General features: G+C 41.0%; 1 protein-coding gene across 2 annotated transcripts in view; it reads right to left on the minus strand.

Annotated features, from left to right (window-relative positions):
* Window positions 1–23,910, minus strand: part of LOC138966984 (uncharacterized) — a 77,107-nt gene that overhangs the window by 51,090 nt on the left and 2,107 nt on the right. For both annotated transcript variants that reach the window (XM_070339401.1, XM_070339400.1), the window contains exons 3-7: window positions 21,592–21,819; window positions 12,251–12,393; window positions 11,549–11,657; window positions 10,631–10,791; window positions 6,800–6,937 (exon numbers count right to left, since the gene is read on the minus strand). In XM_070339401.1, coding sequence (XP_070195502.1) covers window positions 6,800–6,937; window positions 10,631–10,791; window positions 11,549–11,657; window positions 12,251–12,393; window positions 21,592–21,819 — 779 coding nt within the window. The remainder of the gene's footprint in view (window positions 1–6,799; window positions 6,938–10,630; window positions 10,792–11,548; window positions 11,658–12,250; window positions 12,394–21,591; window positions 21,820–23,910) is intronic.

The raw sequence follows: 23,910 nt of genomic DNA on the forward strand, positions 1-23,910 counted from the left end.
AGAATGAATGCCTTATACTTTCAATGAATTAATCGATCACTGTGAAACAATGCAAACAGTGACTACATTACCCCCTAAATCAATAAAGTGTTGTACACACACGAAATACAAACAAATTAAACCACTAATTTACAGTTCATCCAAAACGTGTTTGATGTTCTTTAATTTCTTTCTTTCTTTGTTGTTCTTTTATTCATTTACATTTTCTTTTTATTTGTAACCCCGTGAACAATGAGTGAACAACCATGATTACAGTGAAACCCGGCTATATTGAAGTGGCACGGGACCCGGGAAGACCTTCAATATAGCCGGAACTTCAATATAGGCAATTATCGGTTATATTGAATTTCCCTCCTTGTTCCTTCAGAAATTCAATATAACCGAACTTTTTGTCACTATACGTTCTTATTTCCGTGTCCACACATTGCGTTTGATGTGAGATATATTCCCATTATTCTTTCACCAGTTGGCTGTTGTTCTTCGAGCCTCCTTGCTTTTTTTGCACACACACACACACACACGGACACACTCACACACACCCCCCTCCCTTACACACATTCCATATTTCTCAGCTACTTCCTTTCTTTTTTTGCAGCCAGTTTCCAGCTTCTGAATAAGCTCGATTTTTCTTTTAATTGTCAGACTCACCCTTTTTACATTTAGTCAAGTTTTGCCTAAATGTTTTAACATAGAGGGGGAATCGAGACGAGGGTCGTGGTGTGTGTGTGTGTGTGTGTGTGTGTGTGTGTGTGTGTGTCTGTCTGTTTGTCTGTCTGTCTGTCTGTCTGTCTGTGCTTGTGTGTGTGTAGAGCAATTCAGACCAAACTACTGGACCGATCTGTATGAAATTTGACATGAGAGTTCCTGGGTATGATATACCCGGATGTTTTTTTCATTTTTTGGATAAATGTCTTTGATGACGTCATATCCGGCTTTTTGTAAAAGTTGAGGCGGCACTGTCACACCCTCATTTTTCAATCAAATTGATTGAAATTTTGGTCCAGCAATATTCGACGAAGGCCGGACTTTGGTATTGCATTTCAGCTTTGAGGCTTAAAAATTGATTAATGATTTTGGTCATTAAAAATTCGAAAATTGTAATTGAAATTATATTTTAATAAAATGATCCAAATTTACGTTTATCTTAATCTTCATCATTTTCTGATTCCAAAAACATATAAATATGTTATATTCAAATTAAAAACAAGCTCTCAAAAAAAAAAATAGTAAAACTATGATTAATATTAAATTTCCGAAATCGATTTAATCAAAAACACTTTCATCTTATTCCTTGTCGGTTCCTGATTCCAAAAACATATAGATATGATATGTTTGGATTAAAAACACGCTTAGAAAGTTAAAGCGAAAAGCGTGCTTTGCAGCACGTGACAGCCCAACCACTACCGTGCTAAACAGGCTCGTTAATTTCACTGTCTTTTGTATGAGCGGCGGACTACGGTCATTGTGAAAAAAATGCAGTGCGTTCAGTTTCATTCTGTGAGTTCGACAGCTTGACTAAATGTTGTTATTTCGCCTTACGCGACTTGTTTGTTTTGCAGCCATTTTTGCTAGTGTACAAAGGGAAACTACTCGCATGAACAAGAGAAATTAAGTCGGGGAGATCTACGCATCACAAGACTACATGGCGTAGCTGTCAGAGGCCCGCGGCATTGTTAGACTGTCTCGAAAGTTGATGCTGATCTGGCCTCTCCCCTTCCTCAACTGATTGCGCTGACAGAGGCGTGTCATATCATTCGGCGCCCGCACAGTTCTTAAGACCGTAGTCCACCGCTTGTGCATAACGGAGTGAAACTGACGAGTCTGTTCAGCGCGGTAGTGGTTTCGCTGTGCTGCATAGCACGCTTTTCTGTACCTCTCTTCGTTTTAACTTTCTGAGCGTGTTTGTAATCCAAACATATCCAATCTATATGTTTTTGGAATCAGGCACCGACAAGGAATAAGATGAAATTGTTCTTAAATCGATTTCGGAAATTAAATTTTGATCATAATTTTTATATTTTTAATTTTCAGAGCTTGTTTCTAATCCAAATATAACATAGTTATATGTTTTTGGAATCAGGAAATAATGTAGAATAAGATGAACGTAAATTTGGATCGTTTTATATATATATAAAAAAAAAAAAAACAATTTTCAGATATTGAATGACCAAAGTCATCAATTAATTTTTAAGCCACAAAGCTGAAATGCAATACCGATGTCCGGCCTTCGTCGAAGATTGCTTTACAAAAATTTCAATCAATTTGATTGAAAAATGAGGGTGTGACAGTGCGGCCACAACTTTGACAAAAATCCGGATATGATGTCATCAAAAGTATTTATCGAAAAAAAGAACAGAACATCCGGGGATATCATTCCCAGGAACTCTCATGTCAAATTTCATAAAGATCGGTCCAGTAGTTTGGCCTGAATCGCTCTACACACACACACACACACACGCACACACACACAAACACTCACACACGCGCACACACACACACACACACACACACACACACACACATACACCACGACCCTCGTCTCCCCCTGTACGTTAAAACATTTAGTCAAAACTTGACTAAACTTGACTAATGGGGGCCCGGGTAGCTCAGGTGGTAGAGCACTGGACTTGTGATTGAGAGGTCGCTGGTTCGAATCCGGGCCGGGACGGACACGGGTCAACTTTATGTGCAGACCCAGAGACGGTATCCATCTCCCACCCCCGTGTCACCACAATGGCACGTTAAAGATCTTGGTCATTCTACCATAAGTGCAGATGGCTGATACCACCTAAACACGCACACATCAAAAGCCGTGAGGGCGTAAAACTCGAATCGTATAAACCAATTCATGTCCAATATAGGCAATTAAGACCTGACGGACAATAAGCCCCTTACAATTTACTTTTTTTTTAAACTTGACTAAATGTAAAAAGTTAAACAAATCTTTGGAGCAAACATTTAATATAGCCAGGTAAAAACGTCCCGTGGGCTGAATTTTTGTTTCAATATAGCCGGGATTTCAATATAGCCGACTTCAATGTAGCCAACATTTTTTAACAAAGAAAAAGTAGAGTTTCAGCCGGGACCTGAAAATATCTTCAATATAGCCGGGATTTCAATATAGCCTACTTCAATATAGCCGGGTTTCACTGTATATGGAACTGAGTGAAATGGAAATGAAGTGATACTCCTTCGTGAATTTACGTCACAAGCTTACGAAAACTAAAACAGTCGACGTCACCCAAACCAAGACTACGAGACTGGAGTTCCGCAATGCTTATGATCCTGGGTTGACCAAGACTACACCAACAGCACAAACGCTATATTGAAAATCGAACAAACTCGGCAGTTTACAAGACTTCACGATTTGGACCCAAAAATGTCTGAAACAGAAAGCACAGAATCTAGCGAAGATTCTTCAAGAGCAAAGAATAATAAATCCGATAACAAAATCGCACCTTGCAAAAGCAAACTGAACATTATTGTCTCTACGATCAGCGCTAGCGATCTACGAGAGGATCTAGTGATGACCGCATGTGGTACGACGCATGCGTAAATTTCACCGGATTTTATCCGAGAAAATCACATGCAAATAGAACAGTGTAACGGGAAACAAAGAAACACTAATCGAATTGTAGAAAATGAAGATTTATTTCTGAAAAACGCCGAAGTTGTCAATGTTCTGCCTCACAGACGGCTACGTGGCCTCTGTAGAACGAACGACTGCTACCAAACGAAAGAGAAAACAAAAATAGATCCAGACAGATCTAAGATCAAAGCATACCTCGTTTCAAAGTAAATCTACAGCAAACAGGCAAGGTTAATAACAGAATGCTAACGAGATCTAGACCTGAATCCTGAAGATTCAGTACTGGAAACAAAATCTCAACAACAAAATATCTTGAGCGAAATCCAGCTCGCTGCCGCACGAAAAAGACGAAACGTATGCGGACGAAACGGTTATGATGCAATCTACACACATTTTACGCGATGCATAAATGAACAGTCTGATAGCTGAACTTAATATTCCCATAACAAACCGAACATAGTCCGATAGCTGAACTTTTAAACGCCATATTCCCTATTCAAACCGGCAAAGTCTGATAGCTGAACTTTTAAACGCCATATCCCCTATTCAAACCGGCAAAGTCTGATAGCTGAACTTTTAAACGCCATATCCCCTATTCAAACCGGCAAAGTCTGATAGCCGAACTTAATATTCCCATATCAAAACCATAAATCCATCATGCTATTAACAAGTAAACTTACGACGAAAAACACAACACTCGAACCGGAAGCAACACACATAATGGCGGTCTTGAATAAATAATTATGATCTCACTTCCTGTTCTAACGTTAAGCAGACGACATCTCCAACGAACACCAAAAATAAATTGGAAGAATTTTTAAACTTAAAAACTATTCCATCAACCCTCCTACTCAAAATGCATCTCCTTCATTATAACAACAAACACCTTGCAAATATAATAACAAAAACTTGCTTAAAGCAACGGATTGTAGGTATTTTGTAAACCGCAAGTGGTCTCGTTCGTCACAACTTGCGACGTTTGATATCTGTGCAACGGGAAATTAATCAAAAACCTACTTGTCTAATATATTATTAAAAACATAAGAATTTGTTTGATTCATTCCAGGAACCCGAAACGTTTCCCAGTTTATTGTTTTTACCGTAAAGTTCTCACTCGGCTACACTTTGTGCACCCGATTGAGTCTACAGAGGCAACGGAAACTCAAAAATCTCTAAACAATTTCGAATTAAAAACATAAGACTTTGTTTAATTCATTCCAGGAATCCGAAACGTTACCCAATTTAATTATGTTTACAGTCAAGTTCTCACTCGGCTACACTTTGTGCACCCGATTGAGTCTACAGAGGCAACGGAAACTAAAAATTCCCTAAACAATCCTTTACTCCTATGCAAGGTAAACATAAATTAGAATGAAACAAAAAAGGAGGACACCGGAGGAAACTCCATATGTCCCCGGCAGTCAATCAGACCATCACCAGAGTCTGACAGTGCTTCATTTTGCCGGGGCGCCCGCGCCATTCACGCGTCATTTTTCAAAATGACGCACGGCGAAGCTGTGCTATGCGCCCGTCGGGCGCACATTTAAAAACAATTTTTTTTTCTTTTTTTTTTTTTTTCATTTACGTTGCCGATTTCTCCACGCTAGCGATAGGGGGTCGCCGACTTGAGATTAAACAAGTGAGTCACTGAATCACAAGTGTGTCAGTGAATTTGATTCATTGGCTTTGCAGAGAGGAACCAATCAGAAAGCGTCTTTCATTTCTGCTTGTACGTGTTTCAAAAACTGAGCATGACGTCACGATCTAACGAACAATTTCGCTATGCCTCCTCCTCCTGTGAAGAAACTGAAGGCAAAGCTAACTGGAATCAGTGGACTTGTACAGACCAAACTCACTTTCAAGCTTCCTGTAGCTGTCAGTAAGTCTGACGAAGGTAGATATTTTCTGTTTTTACTGAACCCGTGGGAGAAGGGCAAAATGGGTGAGGGTGTGCAGTGCCCATGGGTTTGACATCACATCTTTTCTGTTTGTCTTCCGATTTTGGAGACAAATTCTCCGACTTCTGAGATTACTCAAATTTACTGTTGCTGCTGTTTGGAGCGACTCTCTCAGTTTCTTATACACCCCCCCCCCCCCCCCCCCCCCATAACATTTTTTGTTGTTTGCTGCTCGATTATCTCCCGTATGGCGCGCTTTCAGTTTTATTGACCCCTCATTTTCAGTGGTCAGTGGTCATTTGACCCCTCATGCTTTAATTAAAACAAAATGAAGCACTGCAGAGACGTTTTCCACCCCCCAACCCACGTCGAAAACGGTCTCGCAACATGGCGCAGGCTCGTCTCGACATCCTCGTCGCCAATGTAATATTTTACACGGGTTTTACGGGATTGCCCCATCGCAAGTCCTCGACTAGTATGGCCGTCCGTTCCTAGCGACCATTTTCTACTGGAACGGCAAGCTAAGCACTGGCGACCATGTTCTACCAAGGTACTTACTTGATACGGGGATCCCTTTCGGGGCGACTCAACGTCTGTCTGGTAATGATTTCTCTGATAAACTGCGCCGTCCCGTTGGCGATTTGCCGCCTTATCGCCTGATTGGCCTACCTCGTCACGTGGTCCGTCAATGGTCTGTCATTCGTCAGTCGTGTCATGTGATCAAACCCCCCTCTTTGCAACTAAGTTATTTCCCTTACATTATAATTACCAGCAAATCGCCACCTATGGCCCAATGCTGGCAAACAAGCACTGGGCCACCAATGGCGTGCCAACAGTGGGCCAATTAAGGCATTTTACTGGCCGACAATATTACTGGAATGCCAGAGATGGGCCAGTGATGGCAAGCCATAACTGGGCCTTTGTTGGCAAACCATAATTGGCCCAGTGTTGGTTTTTTTATGGCCAGCTTTACCAAACTTGCCAGCAAAAAGCCAGCAATGGCCCAGTTCTGGCATGTTTATTGGGTACCCCGCTCTTCTTGTCAATTTCACTGCCTTTGCCATGAGCGGTGGACTGACGATGCTATGGCATTGCGTTCAGTTTCATTCTGTGAGTTCGACAGCTACTTGACTAAATATTGTATTTTCGCCTTACGCGACTTGTTTTTTTAGGTTTCTTTAACTTTTAACGTCATTTTATGTTTGCCCCATCATTACAAAAAAACAAAATAAGCAAGATTAATACATGCACGAACAAAACACAAGAAATAAAATATTTGACTCCTGTACAGAAGATAAATTCAGATACTGACGTCAGACTCGGAGATCATCGGAAAATCTCCGTCATCATTTCCAGGATTGGAGATCTCTTCTCTGTAGTAGAAATGGTTGTTGATCATTGGTGGTTTTCTTGTCGGCTTTCGGAACAGGCAGTAAACACCGGGCGGAGTCTGAAAATAAGAAAAATCTTGAATGTTTGCAAAAGGTGTTTTTTTCATATGCCATATATATGACAAGCGTATAGCTCACTTGTTGTTCTTAAAAAAGAAAAACAAGAATTGGCCGATATTTCTGTTGGGAAAGAATAGTACAAGTGTACGTAATGAAGGTCGGTACTTGTTAAGAAAAAAATACATATTGGAATCTATTCATACATGAAAAACGTAGATTATATGTCCGTCCGTCCGTCCGTCTGTCTGTCTGTCTGTCTATCTGTTCGCTATCAAAATCTCATCGAGATGACCCACATCGCGGACAGAATTGGTTGCTGTAGTCAGAAGAACTCCGGGGAACAAATCTGGCGGGAGCAGGTCTGGGAGAATGGTCTAATTAATGTTATCAACACAAGTTACATTCTGATAAGCATCGCTCCACGGCTATTGCCAGTTGTCTCTCTGGCCGGACGCTACAGTCCTACGCGAATCTATCAAAATAAGAATACAGAGTTATCTCCCATAAGGTTTTTCGCGAGCACTGATCTAAATTTGAGATCAGTATTCGCGAGACGAAAATGATTGCAGATTGGCCGACTTCGACAGTGATCTCCTTTCTGCTCTTCACAGTTATGATAAAGACAACGTTCTAAGGTCAAAACAAGTCGAAATTTTGGGACTGCTGCCGGAAGGAGACCGTAATACACTCTTCAAAAAAAGTTAAGGATCGGTTGAAAAAACGGATCTAATTATAAAAAATTGCCAAAAAATTAAACATCGACATAATAATTAAAAGATTAATGTGTTTGAATTAACAAATGAACAATGAGTCTTGACCTAGAATTTTGTTTGACAGGCAGAGTTATTTCCTTTTGTGGGATTTCTCAAAAGCTTCTGCATTTTCTAAGAAAAAGGGTGTTTTTATAGCCCCATGAAATTTGCAGAACGCATGCCAGGGCAAAAGGTTGTGATGCACGTGCTACAACAGGGTCCTGGCTATGAACATCGCTCACCAGCTTGTGTTTAAAGGTTGACACGCTGACACAATTATGCACAGTAGCAACATGCCCCCACGAAGAAAACTGAGCGATTTGGATAGAGGAAGGGCAATAGGATGGCTACAAGACGGTGTTGCTGCCAGGCAAGTGGCCCAGAGGCTTGCAGTGGCTCTCTCTGTCATCATCAGACTAAAACAGAGATTCCACGCAACTGGAAGAGTGCAGGAGCGACAACGTTCTGGTCGGCCCAGAGTCACCACACAAAGAGAGGATCGCTTCATTCAGAGGCAGGCCATGCAACACAGAATGGCTACGGCAAACATTAGGCAACGCCTACAAGCTACCACCAACACTGTTGTTAGTAATCAGACGATCCGAAACCGCTTGCACAACTTTGGCTTGCGTGCAAGGCGTCCAGTCCGAGGAACAACCCTGACTGCTAATCACCGAGCAGCTCGCCGAGCCTGGTGCCCTCAACATGTGAGGTGGCAACGTCAGCAGTGGGCTCAGGTGTTGAAAACAGATGAGTCCCGCTTTTGCTTGGAACCTGCTGATGGTCGCATCCGAGTGTGGAGGCGTCGCGGAGAGCACTTCGCAGAAGGCGCTGTTCTGGAACGACAGCGTTTTGGCGGAGGCTCTGTGATGGTCTGGGGAGGGATCAGCACACGTCTAAGGACACCTCTGTACCATGTAGTGGGCAACTTGACCGGTGTCCGCTACCAGAATGAGATCCTGCAACCCCTGGTCGTTCCAGCCCTCCAAGCGATCGGCCCTCGTGCGATTCTTCAGGATGACAACGCACCTCCTCATCGCTCTGCAGCTGTAAACACCTTCATCTAGCAGGCAAGGGTCAACAGAATGCTGTGGCCAGCCAACAGCCCAGACCTGAACCCCATAGAGCACATGTGGGACGAGCTTTGTCGTCGGGTACAGCAACATCACCCTTCTCCTGCCAATCTGGGTCAACTGCTGCAATGGCTCCAGCAGGAGTGGAATGGAGTTCCCAGAGCATTCATATGCAACCTGATCCACTCCATGCGCCAACGATGTGTTGAATGCCTGGCACACAACGGAGGGCACACGCGTTATTGACACTGATTCAAATTGTTGTGAATTCCATTTTCGAGGGTTGTCACTTTTGACACACTCTAGCTAAATTGTCGCTGCCGCGTTCGATCTTTGTTTTGTTTGTCATTAGGGCCTATTCCTTGGTTGTTCAATTATATAATTTTTTAAAAATGAAAGAATTCGGTCTTGTCTGTTTTGTGTGGCGTGCTTGTAAAAAAGTGATCCTTAACTTTTTTTGAAGAGTGTATAATATTGTTTCATCACTGTCAACTGGTTACAGAAAAAATCGTCTGCTCCAGTGAGCGCCGAAACCAAACGGTTGATTATCACGTGACACTTTTGCCATATTTAGAGTTGTTTGCACAGTAAATACAGCCGCGAAAAATAGCTCGCTTGAAACTGTTTTACATATCAATTCCTTTGTAATTTAAACATTACAAAACACCATGAAAAATCATTATCGACGATCGCGAATCTGCTTAGGCCAAAAAAAAAATAGGTCTGTTTACGGTAACCCGACCGACCCTAGTTTTTTCGCGCGACCCTAGACTTTTTTTTTTTTGGCATTTGGGGGGAAAAAAATCTTGGTTTTTTGGCAAAATAACGTAAAAATATGGTTTTTTGGAAAAAAAAAAATCCCGACCTACCGACCCTATTTTTTTGGCCTATGTTACCGTAAACAGACCTCTTTTTTTTTGGCCTTATATCAATAATACAAGTTTTGACTAAATGTTTTAACATGGAGGGGGGAATCGAGACGAGGGTCGTGGTGTATGTGTGTGTGTGTGTGTGTGTGTGTGTGTGTGTGTGTGTGTGTGTGTGTGTGTGTGTGTGTGTGTGTGTGTGTGTGTGTGTGTGTGTGTGTGTGTCTGTCTGTCTGTCTGTCTGTCTGTCTGTGTGTGTGTGTCTGCCTGTGTGTGTGTGTGTGTGTAGAGCGATTCAGACTAAACTACTGGACCGATCTTTATGAAATTTGACATGAGAGTTCCTGGGTATTATGATATCCCCGGACGTTTTATTTTCATTTTTTCGATAAATACCTTTGATGACGTCATATCCGGCTTTTTGTAAAAGTTGAGGCGGCACTGTCACACCCTCATTTTTCAAATAAATTGGTATTGCATTTCAGCTTGGTGGCTCAAAAACTAATGTGTGAGTTTGGTCATTAAAAATCGGAAACTTGTTATTAAAATTATTTTTTTATAAAACGATCCAAAAACAAGTTCATCTTATTCTTCGTCATTTTCTGATTCCAAAAACATATACATATGTTATATTTGGATTAAAAACAAGCTCTGAAAATTAAAAATATAAAAATTATGATCAAAATTAAATTTCCGAAATCGTTTTAAAAACTATTTCATCTTATTCCTTGTCGGTTCCTGATTCCAAAAACATATAGATATGATATGTTTGGATTAAAAACACGCTCAGAAAGTTAAAACGAAGAGAGGTACAGTAAAGCGTGCTATGAAGCACAGCGCAATCGCTACCGCGCCAAACAGGCTCGTCACTTTCACTGCCTTTTGCACTAGCGGCGGACTACGTTCAGTTTCATTCTGTGAGTTCCACAGCTTGACTAAATGTAGTAATTTCGCCTTACGCGACTTGTTCTTTGCTGTATTTCTGTATTAATTTTGTTCACCTCAAAGATGGTCTCTGGGTCGTCGACGTAGGGCTCAAAGTTGACGTACTCGTAGATGTGATGAAAGATGCTGGTGGAGCCGGTCTTGTTGTGGCTAATGCCCGTGATTTCAGCTCGGATCGGGATCTGATCCAGCCCGCTTGGTGTCTGCCACCCCGGAACTGGTGAAAACAACGCGACAATCTCAACAACGGAACTGGCTGTGGTTTTACTGGGAAGTTATTCAACATTGATCGATTTGTTGATTGATTGATTGATTGATTGATTGATTGATTGATTGATTGATTAATTGATTAATTGATTGATTGATTGATTGATTGATGGATGGATGGATGGATGGATGGATGGATGGATATATGGATATATGAATGGATGGATGGGTGGTTGGTTGGTTGTTGTTTGGTCGGTCGGTCGATCGATCAATTGATTGAGTGAGTGATTGAGGGATTGATTGAGTGATTGATTAATGGATTGATTAATTGCTTGATTCCGAAAAGGAAATATTGCTTTTCAAGCTTTCCAAGAAGCGGTGCAAACTGAGTCAAATTGATTGCAAATCAGAGCAATGACCAGAACAAACGGATACACGAACAAATAGGAAAAGAATAAATCAGTAAGCCGATCTCTCGAGGGCAGTCATAAAAAACGCGAACGAATGGGAACACTTTGTCAGCTTTATGTTTGCGCTCTAAACAACAAAGTCAGCCTATTTTCGAGGACAATAATACATACACACACACACACACACAACGCACACACAAACACACAAACATGGTGTGACACGACACTTCATATACAACATAAATTGAAAAAATTGAAAGTATAAATAAAAAGACTGTTCCACAAATGTCTTAACCGCATTTTTTTTAATAATGTTTAATGAATTCTCGCTTCTTTGTTGATTTTTAATAAACTCACGCGTGAAATAGTATTCAAGAGTAAAATTGGCGTTGAGCTGAGGCCAGTAGACACAACTGGAAAACCTGTTAGCCGGGATTCCTCCGATATTTACCTGCCCCTTGTACACCTGAACACCACAAAGCGTACACAAATCAACAAAGAACAAGAGTCAGACCAGTGGGAAGCCAAAATGACGTCATATTGCTACATCAAGGATTCACGATTAGGGCTATAAGCTTAAATGAATTATTTGATTGTGAATCAGAGTATTGTTTGAAAACAACCGATCGAGGCATTACAGAAGAGCGATTTTGATTTTTTTTCTTCTATCCAAAGTCCAAAACTGTCGACCCGTAATGATCTTCGTTTGCTGTTCTTAATTGCTCAAGGCGTTCTTACAAAGAAAAGCTGTTGCAAACAGTTGAAAGTTCTACGCTGGTGCCTGATACCCTTTTATTGTAGCTCACAGTAATAAAGTTGCAATGCAAACAACATGCTAAAATAAGCCATTTTCTTATATATGGTCAGCATAATATTAAAAATGGCATAGCTTTTACGCGTTTTATCGGATTATCGTTCTCCAATGCAGTTACTTTGTAAGAAGAAGATCAAAGAACCTAGTTACACTTTGGGGTTAACAAGATACTGGGTAAAAAAAAAATCGGCGTACCATGTCAAGGTCTGTGAGCTTATAATTATGAGCGCCTACATCAAACATACCTCAGTCCCGTTGATGAAGTTGAGGATTTTGTTGGTGGAGAACAAATGTTGCTGGGAGCCGGGGGCCGAGCTGCCCGCGCTCATTCCAAAGAGCTGAGTGTTGTCATCGGTTGTCAGGTTCGACGTGTAGCAGCTCATAGGTCCTGCAGCCACAAAACAAAATAGGAAACATCCTGACTGACGGGTCTTTACAATACGTACTAAAGCGTCATTCAACCATTTGGGCCTAAAATCACTGTGTGTGTGTGTTTACATTTAGTCAAGTTTTGACTAAATGTTTTAACATAGAGGGGGAATCGAGACGAGGGTCGTGGGGTATGTGTGTCTGTGTGTGTGCGTGTGTGTGTGTGTGTGTGTGTGTGTGTGTGTGTGTGTGTGTAGAGCGATTCAGAAAAAACTACTGGACCGATCTTCATGAAATGTCACATGAGAGTTCCAGGGTATGATATTCCCAGACTTTTGTTCTTCATATGTTCGATAAATGTCTTTGATAACGTCGTATCCGGCTTTTGTGAAAGTTGAGGCCGCACTGTCACACCCTCATTTTTCAATAAAATTGATTGAAATTGTGTCCAAGCAATCTTCGACGAAGGCCGGACTTTGGTATTGCCTTTCAGCTTGGAGGCTTACAAATTAATTGATGACTTTGGTCATGAAAAATCTGAAAATTGGAATTAAAATTATTTTGTCATAAAAGTTAAAACGTTTCAAAATTACTTTTATCTTATTCTTCATCATTTTCTGATTCCAAAAACATATAAATATGTTATATTCGGATGAAAAACAAGCTCTGAAAAATAAAGATATGAAAATTATGATTAAAATAAAATTTCTGGAATCGATTTAAAAACAATTTCATCTTATTTCTTGTCGGTTCCTGATTCCAAAATCATATAGATATGATATGTTTGGATTAAAAACACGCTCAGAAAGTTAAAACGAAGAGAGGTACAGTAATTAAAAGCGTGCTATGCAGCACAGCGCAACTGCTACCGCGCTAAACAGGCTCGTCACTTTCACTGCCTTTCGCACTAGCGGCGGACTACTGTCATTGTGAAAAAATTCAGTGCGTTCAGTTTCATTCTGGGAGTTCCACAGCTTGACTAAATGTAGTAATTTCGCCTTACGCGACTTGTTTTTAACTAATTGGGTTTCCACTTTAGCAGTTGCATTTTGGTCTAGTTTTCTAACTTAGTTTTAAAGAATCTAAATGGACGCTCCACCGTAGCAGGTACCTTTTGGTATCATTTTCTCAATTTGTTTTAAAGATTGTAAATGGAGGTTCCTCCGTTGAAGTTGCATCAACGTTTGACGGAGATCATCCAAACCTTTTTCAGTAATTAAGGACCATGAAAGTCTTAAAGTGAGCAACAATTGAGTGGTCCAGCAGGCTTCAAACACACAATAAGGTCATGGGGAAAGACAAATTTACTGAGAGAAAAGTCGACATTTTGAATTTCAACTGCGAAATGGCCCCGGTGTGACCATGACAGACGACGGGGGTCAACCAAATTCAGACGATGTGTGAGAATCACCGAAGTTGTAACTTAGGTGAAGACAATTGGCATCATCATTATGTGAAGGTCATCAGGCTATACAAAGTGGCCAAGCTTCAATATTTCACGTATACTTGCATGACAATATATATATATGGCACGGTAGAGATGAAGATCTGGTAGAAACGTCGTTTCTACCGGTAGAGACGAGGATCGTCGTTTCTACCGGTAGAAACGACGATCCTCGTTTCTACCGGTAGAAACAACGTTTCTACCAGGAGAGACGACGATCGGAGTTTCTACCGATAGAAACGACGATCGGAATAAAACGTTTGTGTTTGTGTGTGCAATGTAGGTGATTTTGTCAATTATGAACACAGTTCTATCTTCCCGGAATGAACTCATTTTTAACGTTGTTTACAGAGCACGTGCATTTGTGGGAAATGTATTGACAATGTCAGCAAATATTGTTCACCTACTACAACTGCCTTCACTGACCAGACGAAGACAGCAATCACAACTCTTTTTTTTCCATCAGAGTGAACACAATTCGTGAAATATCTCTGTTAGTTTGACTTCCGAAAACAGAATTCCACAGACCTTCAACATTCTTATAGCCGGCCATTTTAATTGTTGCTAAAGATTGTTGACAATGGAACACAAAGAAGAGTTCTACAAATTGTTAAAGGACCAGACCACGCTGTTTTAAAGGTTATTAGAACCACTAACCGATGACTGAAGGTTAGAGAAATGCACCTAAAGATTCCAAAAATGTAAAGAAATTCACCGATTCGTAGCTTTATCATTGTGATTTAATTAAAAACGTTCCGCCAAATTCGTCTGCTAAACGAGACTTCGAAATGGCCGCCAGTAGACGAGAACCGGATGTGACGTCATTTCGTGTACAGCTTAGGCTCAAGTGCCAAGTGGGCGTTTGCCTACATCGAGCATCAACAACACGCCGAAGGAATGCGCACGGCTGCTGATAGCTATGAAGTATAGAAAAAAGGTTCAGGCATCAGTTGTCACCTTTTTCCGATGGGCTTACAACTTCTGCAGCAAGACTGATTAACTGGAAACGGCCAACACGATGTGCTGTGTTTCGCGACACTTTCTTCCAATGTGAACGCAGGACAGTGTAAACTCACGCCGTGACACCGGCAAGACTGAAAACCTGGCACACACAAAACAGCTGTTGCCTGACGCAGTTCCAGTTCCGACAATTGTTGACCACTCACAGGAGGTCAGAAACCGGATACCAATGTCATCAGAACGATCTGCTTTCACTAAACGCAGACGAAAGGAAGTGAGTACATGTATACTGAATGTGTTCTGTAAGGGATAGGGGTTCAGTGTCACTGGGCGTTTTTGTCAGACTGACAGTATTTGTAGTGGAATGGCATCTGTTCCTAATTTTAAGCACATGTGTTAAGATTACAGATTAAAACATATATCTGTTACTACATGTCCGTCCCCATGTGCACCCACCTTAAAGTTCCCTCTCTCTCCCTCTTTTACACTCACCTGGGTAATCGATGAGTCTCAGGTTTAATCAGTGTCCGTCCATATACACATAGACATTCACACAAACACACACACGTTGTTATAGTTGTTATCTTTTAATTCAGTGTTGTATTAAATGGATAAAGAAATCGTTAATACAGCAAGCTTGCATGAATAATTTGCTGTTGTCCTTTTTTTCAGATCAGGTTCTGTAATACAGTAATTATAATTAATACAAGTACAAATTCATGTTTGCAGTCATACTCATAGTGTGTGAGTGTGTGTGTGTGAGTGTGTGTGTGTGTGTGTGTGTGAAAAGCACTTTGATACTTAAAACATCTGTGTTATTTGATTTTATTACAAAACTGCAGTCAGAATATTAAGCAGACCTATTCCAACAATACATTTTGATCAGCAGTTTGTTTGTTTGTTTATTTGTTGCTTAACGTCCAGCCGACTACGCAGAGCCATATCAGGACGAGGAAGGGGGGGATGAAGGGGGCCACTTGTCAAGCGATTCCTGTTTACAAATGCACTAACCCATTACTTGTGTCCCAGCAGGCTTTAGTAAAACTAAATTAATACCTACTGGAAGATTACCAGTTTCCAGTATGTTAAAATAGGCTTAACCTATCTACTGCTGGACTTACATCAGAACACTAACAGATTAAACTATACATGAATCGCGAGACAAGCGGCAAGAGAAGAGATTTTTGGAAAAAATACAGGTGAATGAGCAAGAAGGCAGAAAAAAGAAAAGAATTCATGAAGAAAAAGAGAGCATGACAGGAAAGAGGAACCAAAAATCTACCTAACAGCAAACTAGAAAGCTCCTGCGGTTCCAAAAACAGGAGGGGCCTTTAATTTCATAACCGCAGTGCCCCACTGCGGGATTGATCAGCAGTAAATGTAATGTCAAATTATGAACAACAATCATGTGAGCAGATATATCTAACAGAAACAAATAGTCTAGCAAAATAATACAACCAAGTACATGTTCGGACATCATCATCCACATCAAAACATTGATTGTAGGAAGAGCACAACTCTGTGTTATTACCACTGCTTCAGTCAAACTGCCAGTTCAACTTTATCTCTGTGGGTTTTTTTTTCTCTCAGAGTAACATGGGAAAAAAACCTTTAAAAAACTTGCATGCTACAGAGCTGGATTGTTTCTAGTGATCATGCAGCATGATTTTTCCGCATAGAAAACTACTGAAACACCTAAACAGAAATAACAATGTCTACAGAAAAAATCCACTGTTTGATTGCTGTCTGTAGTAGCTCCTCTTGCTAACAGTGGCATTAAAATAATTAAAACTAAGCTATGCTCTCTTGGGGGGGGGAAAAGTGCTCTAAGTACTTTTTGTGTCTACATAGGCAAAACAAAACTATGCAATGTTTCAGATTTCCTGACCCACCCTATGTTTTTCCTCCTTATCCTGGACTATTTTGGACTCTTACAAAAACTTGTGTACTTCAAAAATGACAAATCTTAATTTTGCAGGCTTACAAGGAAATTGACTCTTCTCTTACAACCAGAATACACCATGATTTCAAGCAAATAAAAAAACTACATGCACCTGTGAAAAAAACACTTTAATTCAAGAAGTTAGACCTCCTAACCCCAGCTTTTCAATTCAATTCAATACGTTGTTGATGTTGATTATGGAGCCTAACCCTAACCCAGGTAACTAGGGACCTATATTGGGACATGATTTTTGTATACAATGTTAAAAGTGTAGGGTGTAATGGGGGGGAGGGGGACTGGAGGGTGACGGGGTGTAGTTGCTAATACATTTAAAGGTGCGTTTATTATCTAATATGCCAGACATTTTGTTTTGGCTGGTGTACAGAATAACATCACATAAAATCGCACTCGCAAAACATACAAAACACATAAAATGTACACATCAGTACACACATAACCCAAACCACACATATCCATACCAGCACCATCACACACATATCCACATACATACTCTAGTTTGTACATTATAAAAATAAATACATTATGATTATTATCATTACTAGTCAACTTAAATTAAGGCTCAAAATAGGTCTTAAGATGGATGTTATTTAGTGTAATGAAGAGATTATAAAAACCAAAAAAAGCTATGAGAAAGAAAAGTATGAAAGAATTATGCCCATTCTCCAGTGAAAGTTCTGCTGATTGTGGTAACTTTTTTTTCTGTCTAAAACAGGCATCAGGTTAACTGAACGAGCTGTTTGAGGGGGTGGTGATCCTAACACTGGCCTATGGCAACACTGGCCTATGGCAGCTACAACAAAGCTCTGCATACACAGCAAGACTACAATGCAACAGTGCCCAGACTTTGACTGCTACAGCTAGACCAGTTGACAAAGCTCAAGTTGTCACCAAGCAAGACGCCCCAACTGGCAACCAACTATATAGACTGAGGCTGCCTATCTCCAAATCTGACAAAGCAAGAATTGTTACGCAAGCTCCACATTTCTGTTTGCAGTTTAAGCCGACCTTAAGTATGCAATGGTTATGCACATCCCCCCCCCCCCCCCCCCACACACACACACACACCCCGCAGTTGAGAGTTGTAATGTACCTTTTATTTATCTTACATACATTTGAAGCCTGTGTAGCTCTGTGACAGAAAGAGGTCTCTGATGGCAGCGACCAGACAGCCAGGAAGAACTTTTCTGTTCTTTCGGAAAGTCAGTGAGTGTGCAACTTGTCAGTATGTTCTGAACACATCAAAACATTTTCTTTAATTTAAGCTACATAATATCATGTGGATGCACTGATTGGGTGTAAATAATAACAGCAATTGGTACAGTCAATTCACTAAATGTGCAACAAAACCCTAATCATCAGACATTTTACAACAGCAAACTTCAACAGTCCTTTTACTTTCCTGAATGTCATTATTATTTATTAAAACATGCATCTAGAGCAACATACATATAAATCTTCTTTTATTAAAGTTCACCTGAAATTCAGGCTGCTTTCCCATGCAAAGTACAAATGCAAGTGTCCATAAACCAGGGTTTAATACATGTAGTATGTGAGTGAGTTCTGATGAAAAAGTGATTGTGTTGTAATATTGGTTATTACTGAGTGTTGATGTTACAATGATTACATTATAAAAACAACAACAACAGAACAATGTGAAGAGCAAACTTCTTCTGTGGGCATGCAAGTGAGTTAATCTTGTGTGTGTGTGAAACTATAATTATTTGACTGAGTGTCACATTTAAATGACAACAGTTTTCTTGATAGCCTTTAAAAACAACAACAAATACATACATTTAAAAATCAAACAAATATAGGCACCTCAAAAAAAGTTGTATGTACACCTTCGTGGCTGGTGATGCATTCTTGCTCCCCTGCAAGTTTTCATTCTACAATGTACCTCAGGCTAGCTTCCTCTCTCTCTCAAATCTGCCCCTCCCACACAATACAACAGGTACAGTGGCCACTCTGACACCAGTCTCTGAAATAATCAAGAACAGTTAAAACTGCGATGAGCTGTTGTTCTTTTACTCGTGAATGCAATGCATGAACACTTAAACAATATCCCACTTATTCGCGAGTGCGTTGACAAGGCGAGAGTGAAACAAGTCGCGTAAGGCGAAAATACAATATTTAGTCAAGTAGCTCACAGAATGAAACTGAACGCAATGCCATTTTTCAGCAAGACCGTATACTCGTAGCATCGTCAGTCCACCGCTCATGGCAAAGGCAGTGAAATTGACAAGAAGAGCGGGGTAGTAGTTGCGCTAAGAAGGATAGCACGCTTTTCTGTACCTCTCTTTGTTTTAACTTTCTGAGCGTGTTTTTAATCCAAACATATCATATCTATATGTTTTTGGAATCAGGAACCGACAAAGAATAAGATGAAAGTGTTTTTAAATTGATTTCGACAATTTAATTTTGATAATAATTTTTATATATTTAATTTTCAGAGCTTGTTTTTAATCCGAATATAACATATTTATATGTTTTTGGAATCAGCAAATGATGGAAAATAAGATAAACGTAAATTTGGATCGTTTTATAAATTTTTATTTTTTTTTACAATTTTCCGATTTTTAATGACCAAAGTCATTAATTAATTTTTAAGCCACCAAGCTGAAATGCAATACCGAAGTCCGGGCTTCGTCGAAGATTACTTGACCAAAATGTCAACCAATTTGGTTGAAAAATGAGGGCGTGACAGTGCCGCCTCAACTTTCACGAAAAGCCGGATATGACGTCATCAAAGACATCTATCAAAAAAATGAAAAAAACGTTCGGGGATTTCATACCCAGGAACTCTCATGTCAAATTTCATAAAGATCGGTCCAGTAGTTTAGTCTGAATCGCTCTACACACACACACAGACACACACACACACGCACACACGCACACACGCACATACACCACGACCCTCGTTTCGATTCCCCCTCGATGTTAAAATATTTAGTCAAAACTTGACTAAATATAAAAATAGCACAGACTCGAAAGCAGACGATAAGTTCAGCACAGAGAGCGGGCGTGTTTACCTTTGATCGCTGAGACAAACAGAGTCGCAATTTTCATCTACTGCTGGAAGTGGCCTCCGCTCCTCATCTTTCATGCTTGATTCGAGGAGAGAAACTGGTAGTTCGAACATGTACGGTTCAATTTCGTCTGCAGTCACGTTTGTTGCCATGTTGGTAAACGGCATCTTCACACTGTGTGACGTCACGGATAATTTATTCATAAGCCAGTCTCGCGAAGATCACGCGGCACAATGGCGGGTCGTTTTGGAGAAGAAATCCGTCGCTTCGGTCACAAAATTCGTCGGATTACGGCCTTACAAGATTCCGAAGTAAACCAAACATTGTTGAAGACGGTAAGAAAGTGGTTTTCTAACTAACTGCAAACATCGGGAAGTGTTCGGTCGCGCAGGAACACGATTCGAAGCGTTTTTGACGCTAAAACAGCATGGTCTGGACCTTTAAGGCTTTACATTGATAGCCTTGATTCAACAAAAAGAGACTTGTTTACGATAACACAAGACAAGTACACACAGGCTATATCTGCCTTGCAGTTGGATAAGGGCGAGAAGTGTGGGAATGGCGCTGGGTTTAAGTCTTGGTGTCTGAGGTACTTCAAACTGCAGAGAATCGGTGGCCAAATCATATTGTATTGCAAAAAAGCAAGTGTGCCCGTAGTGTGCAAGGAAGACCCAATGTAACACCGCTAAATGCAAGTGCAAGCGAGCAGCAGTACCCTGCTCTACAAAATGTCACCTTAAATCCACCCGATCGTGTCTGAACAAAGACAATCACTCTGGTGAGTGCGTGTACCCCTCTTCTGACAATTCTTCTAGTGCACTAAATGCAGTTCTAAACTGTCTAGTGATGAGCAAGCCTTTTATTATTATTTCTTCGTTTCTCCGATCGTCGTCTCTACTGGTAAAAACGTCGTTTCTACCGGTAGAAACGAGGATCGTCGTTTCTACCGGTAGAAACGACGATCCTCGTCTCTACCGGTAGAAACGACGTTTCTACCAGATCTTCGTCTCTACCTTGACATATATATATATATTTTTTTTTTTTTTTTATTTTTTTGCTTAACGCCCAGCCGACCACGAAGGGCCATATTAGGGCGGTGCTGCTTTGACATATAACGTGCGCCACACACAAGACAGAAGTCGCAGCACAGGCTACATGTCTCACCCAGTCACATTATTCTGACACCGGACCAACCAGTCCAAGCACTAACCCCATAATGCCAGACGCCAGGCGGAGCAGCCACTAGATTGCCAATTTTAAAGTCCTAGGTATGACCCGGCCGGGGTTCGAACCCACGACCTCCCGATCACGGGGCGGACGCCTTACCACTAGGCCAACCGTGCCGGTCATGACTATATAGCAGAAGGGACAAGACACCAAACCTGTAGAAAAAACCTGATCATTTCAAACAGTGCTGATTTATAACCTACTATAGCAGTCGGGACACGGCCTCGCCCTGGTGTTTCTGATCTCCCCTCTCTCATAGAACTTCAAGAATGTTATTCCAATAAGGATAAGAATAGACGAAAGTGTGTGCAAAAGCTCACCAAGGAAGATAACTCACACCAAAGAGTTACTTCCCTTGGCTCCCAAGTTCATTATCTGGAAAAAAAAACCCAATGAATTTGAAAACTAAACGCCAGGTACGACTCTGTGCCTCGTTGGCAGTGTGCATGCATAATATCTTGTTCTTGCCTTTTAACATCTCTGAGGTATAGCGACCGCTGACAGAAAGACACACTTACATCCATTGTTATAATTATACCAGATTACTCACACTTACATCCATTGTTATAATTATATACTATACCAGATTACTCATACCCGCCGTGTCCAGCTCAGACGAGGATCTAGGCATGACGTAGAAGACTTCATTTGTGGCGTAGGACATAATGATGGTGGCCTTCTCCCCGTTTTGCATCATCACGATGGCTGCAGAATTAACGCTCTCGTCGGCATATTCCACTGCCTCCACTGTCATGTTCTTGTTGAGGATTTGGGCACGCACCACCGCCTTGAAGGCCGTTGTTGGCAGCATGGGTAAAGCCATTTCTGTTAAACGAGAAAGACGAAAATGACGCGTTGCTGGAAGAAATTCAATGATAGCGCACATCAGCACGTGCCATCTTTAACCAGAGCCAGTGACTTAAAGGCCGTTGTGGGCAGCGTTGGTAGAGCCATTTCTGTCAAGGGAGATTTAATAAACGAAACGTCGGGACGTTTCGTTTTGAAGTTGTGGTAAACGTCATCATTTCGGGGGTCTCTCGCTGGAAAGGTGAAGGTCAACTGAAACGGAACGTGGAACGTCAAAACGCAGTCACGTTTTCCACCCCCAAAAACGAACAATATTTCGTCAACTTTTGTGAGTATTTTTGCACACTAACAGTTTTATTTGTTGGCCATTTTATGCATTGCTAGATTCATCAACCCTTTCACAGTCTTTCAGCGCTGAGAATGTGTTCATTGGAGGTAGACAACTGTTGTGAACTGAAATATTTTGAAGGGTGCTGATCCTGGTACATTTATCCAACTTCATGGTGAGAAAGCAAATGGCGAAGCAGAAGTAGGTCATCGCATCGAATTTTTATTCTGGCTTCGTATGTGATTTTGTATAAACAAAGTCTGTGTGATTTATTTGGACCGAAAATAATCAAAGTATGCCCGATTCTGGACCACCTCCTGGGGTGTTTTTTTCCATTCTGATCGAGGACAGACGTGATAATTTCACTTGAAGATTTATCGCCCTTCCTTCATTCCGAAACGAAACGTGAATACATCTAAATCTTGTCTGCGGCCTATGCCGTCTCGTTTCACGTTCCGTTTCGCGGGGTGACTCATTCACCAAACGAAACGAGCTGCAAAACGAAACGTGCTGTCTCTTAAATCTCCCTAATGAAGAAGACGAGACTGACGTTTTTCTGGAAGAAATTCAAAGTTAGCGCACATCAGCACGTGCCATCCTTAAGATGCCAGCGACTAACTTGCGGGCAAAGGCCGTTGCGGGCAGCGTTGGTAGAGCCATTTCTGTCAATGAAGAAGACGAGATTGACGTTTTTCTGGAAGAAATTCAAAGTTAGCGCACATCAGCACGTGCCATCCTTAACATGCCAGCGACTTAAACTTAAAGGCCGTTGCGGGCAGTATGGGTAAAGGTTTTTTTTTTGTCAATGAAGAAATACGAGACTGACGCTTTTCTGGAAGAAATTCAATGTTAGCGCACAACTGCACTTGACATCTTTAACGAGAGCCAGTGCCTTGAAGGCCGTTGTTTGTACTATGGGCAAGGGAATTTCTGTAAGACATTTGGCAAGATTTGTTGAACAGTGATATGTTTCCTTGATAGTCTTAGCTTAGCAGGACAATGGTGAGTCTCAGCTTACACACATGATTTGAAGATTGAACCCACACACATAGCTCATAATTATGCCTTAACAGCATGCAAGAATACATTGTATATGAAAGACGTCTCCCTCGGTGAATTCTCGGAAGATGACTTTCACATTCTTACGTTCTGTCTCGACACAAAAACACAACATACGACCCATCGGCGAAGATGTAACCTAAACATAGAAAAGCGTTGTCAGCAACTGATTTCATGGTCAGCGGAGGATGACTATGAAAAAGGAATTCTCATTGGACTGGATTACTGTGTATTGTCAGAGGTACGATTGGTGATTTTGCAACTGCTGTTGTAGGTGCATGTTTCGCTCGAATTTCAATATCTAAAAATTGCAACGTGTGTAAATCTGGTGCGACAAAGCATGCCATGTAGTATTCTCTGTGTAAAAAAAAAAAAAGCCACCTTATGTTTGGGTCTGATACGACAACACACAAAACACATAAGAATGAGTAAAAGTGTATTTCAATTCACTTTATTTATCACTTGCCGACAGAATTGACGCCTTCTGCGTGATTTTTCTGTGTGCATTTTCTCGGATTTTCTGCGCATTTTCAGTGCAGCTTGCATCGGCGTATATTCAGTGTATGCATCACTGGCCAACAATGGTGATAATTTTTGCAGGCCATGAAGCAAAGGTTATCCTTGATAGCTAATTGCAGATAAGTTTGTGAGTAGACAAAGTGTGTTATCGGCTGATCCGGGACAAAAAGTATTATTTATCTGCGCGGCAGCCGCCGTGATAT

The sequence above is a fragment of the Littorina saxatilis genome, linkage group LG5 (genome assembly GCF_037325665.1).
Source record: "Littorina saxatilis isolate snail1 linkage group LG5, US_GU_Lsax_2.0, whole genome shotgun sequence".
Taxonomy (NCBI): domain Eukaryota; kingdom Metazoa; phylum Mollusca; class Gastropoda; order Littorinimorpha; family Littorinidae; genus Littorina; species Littorina saxatilis.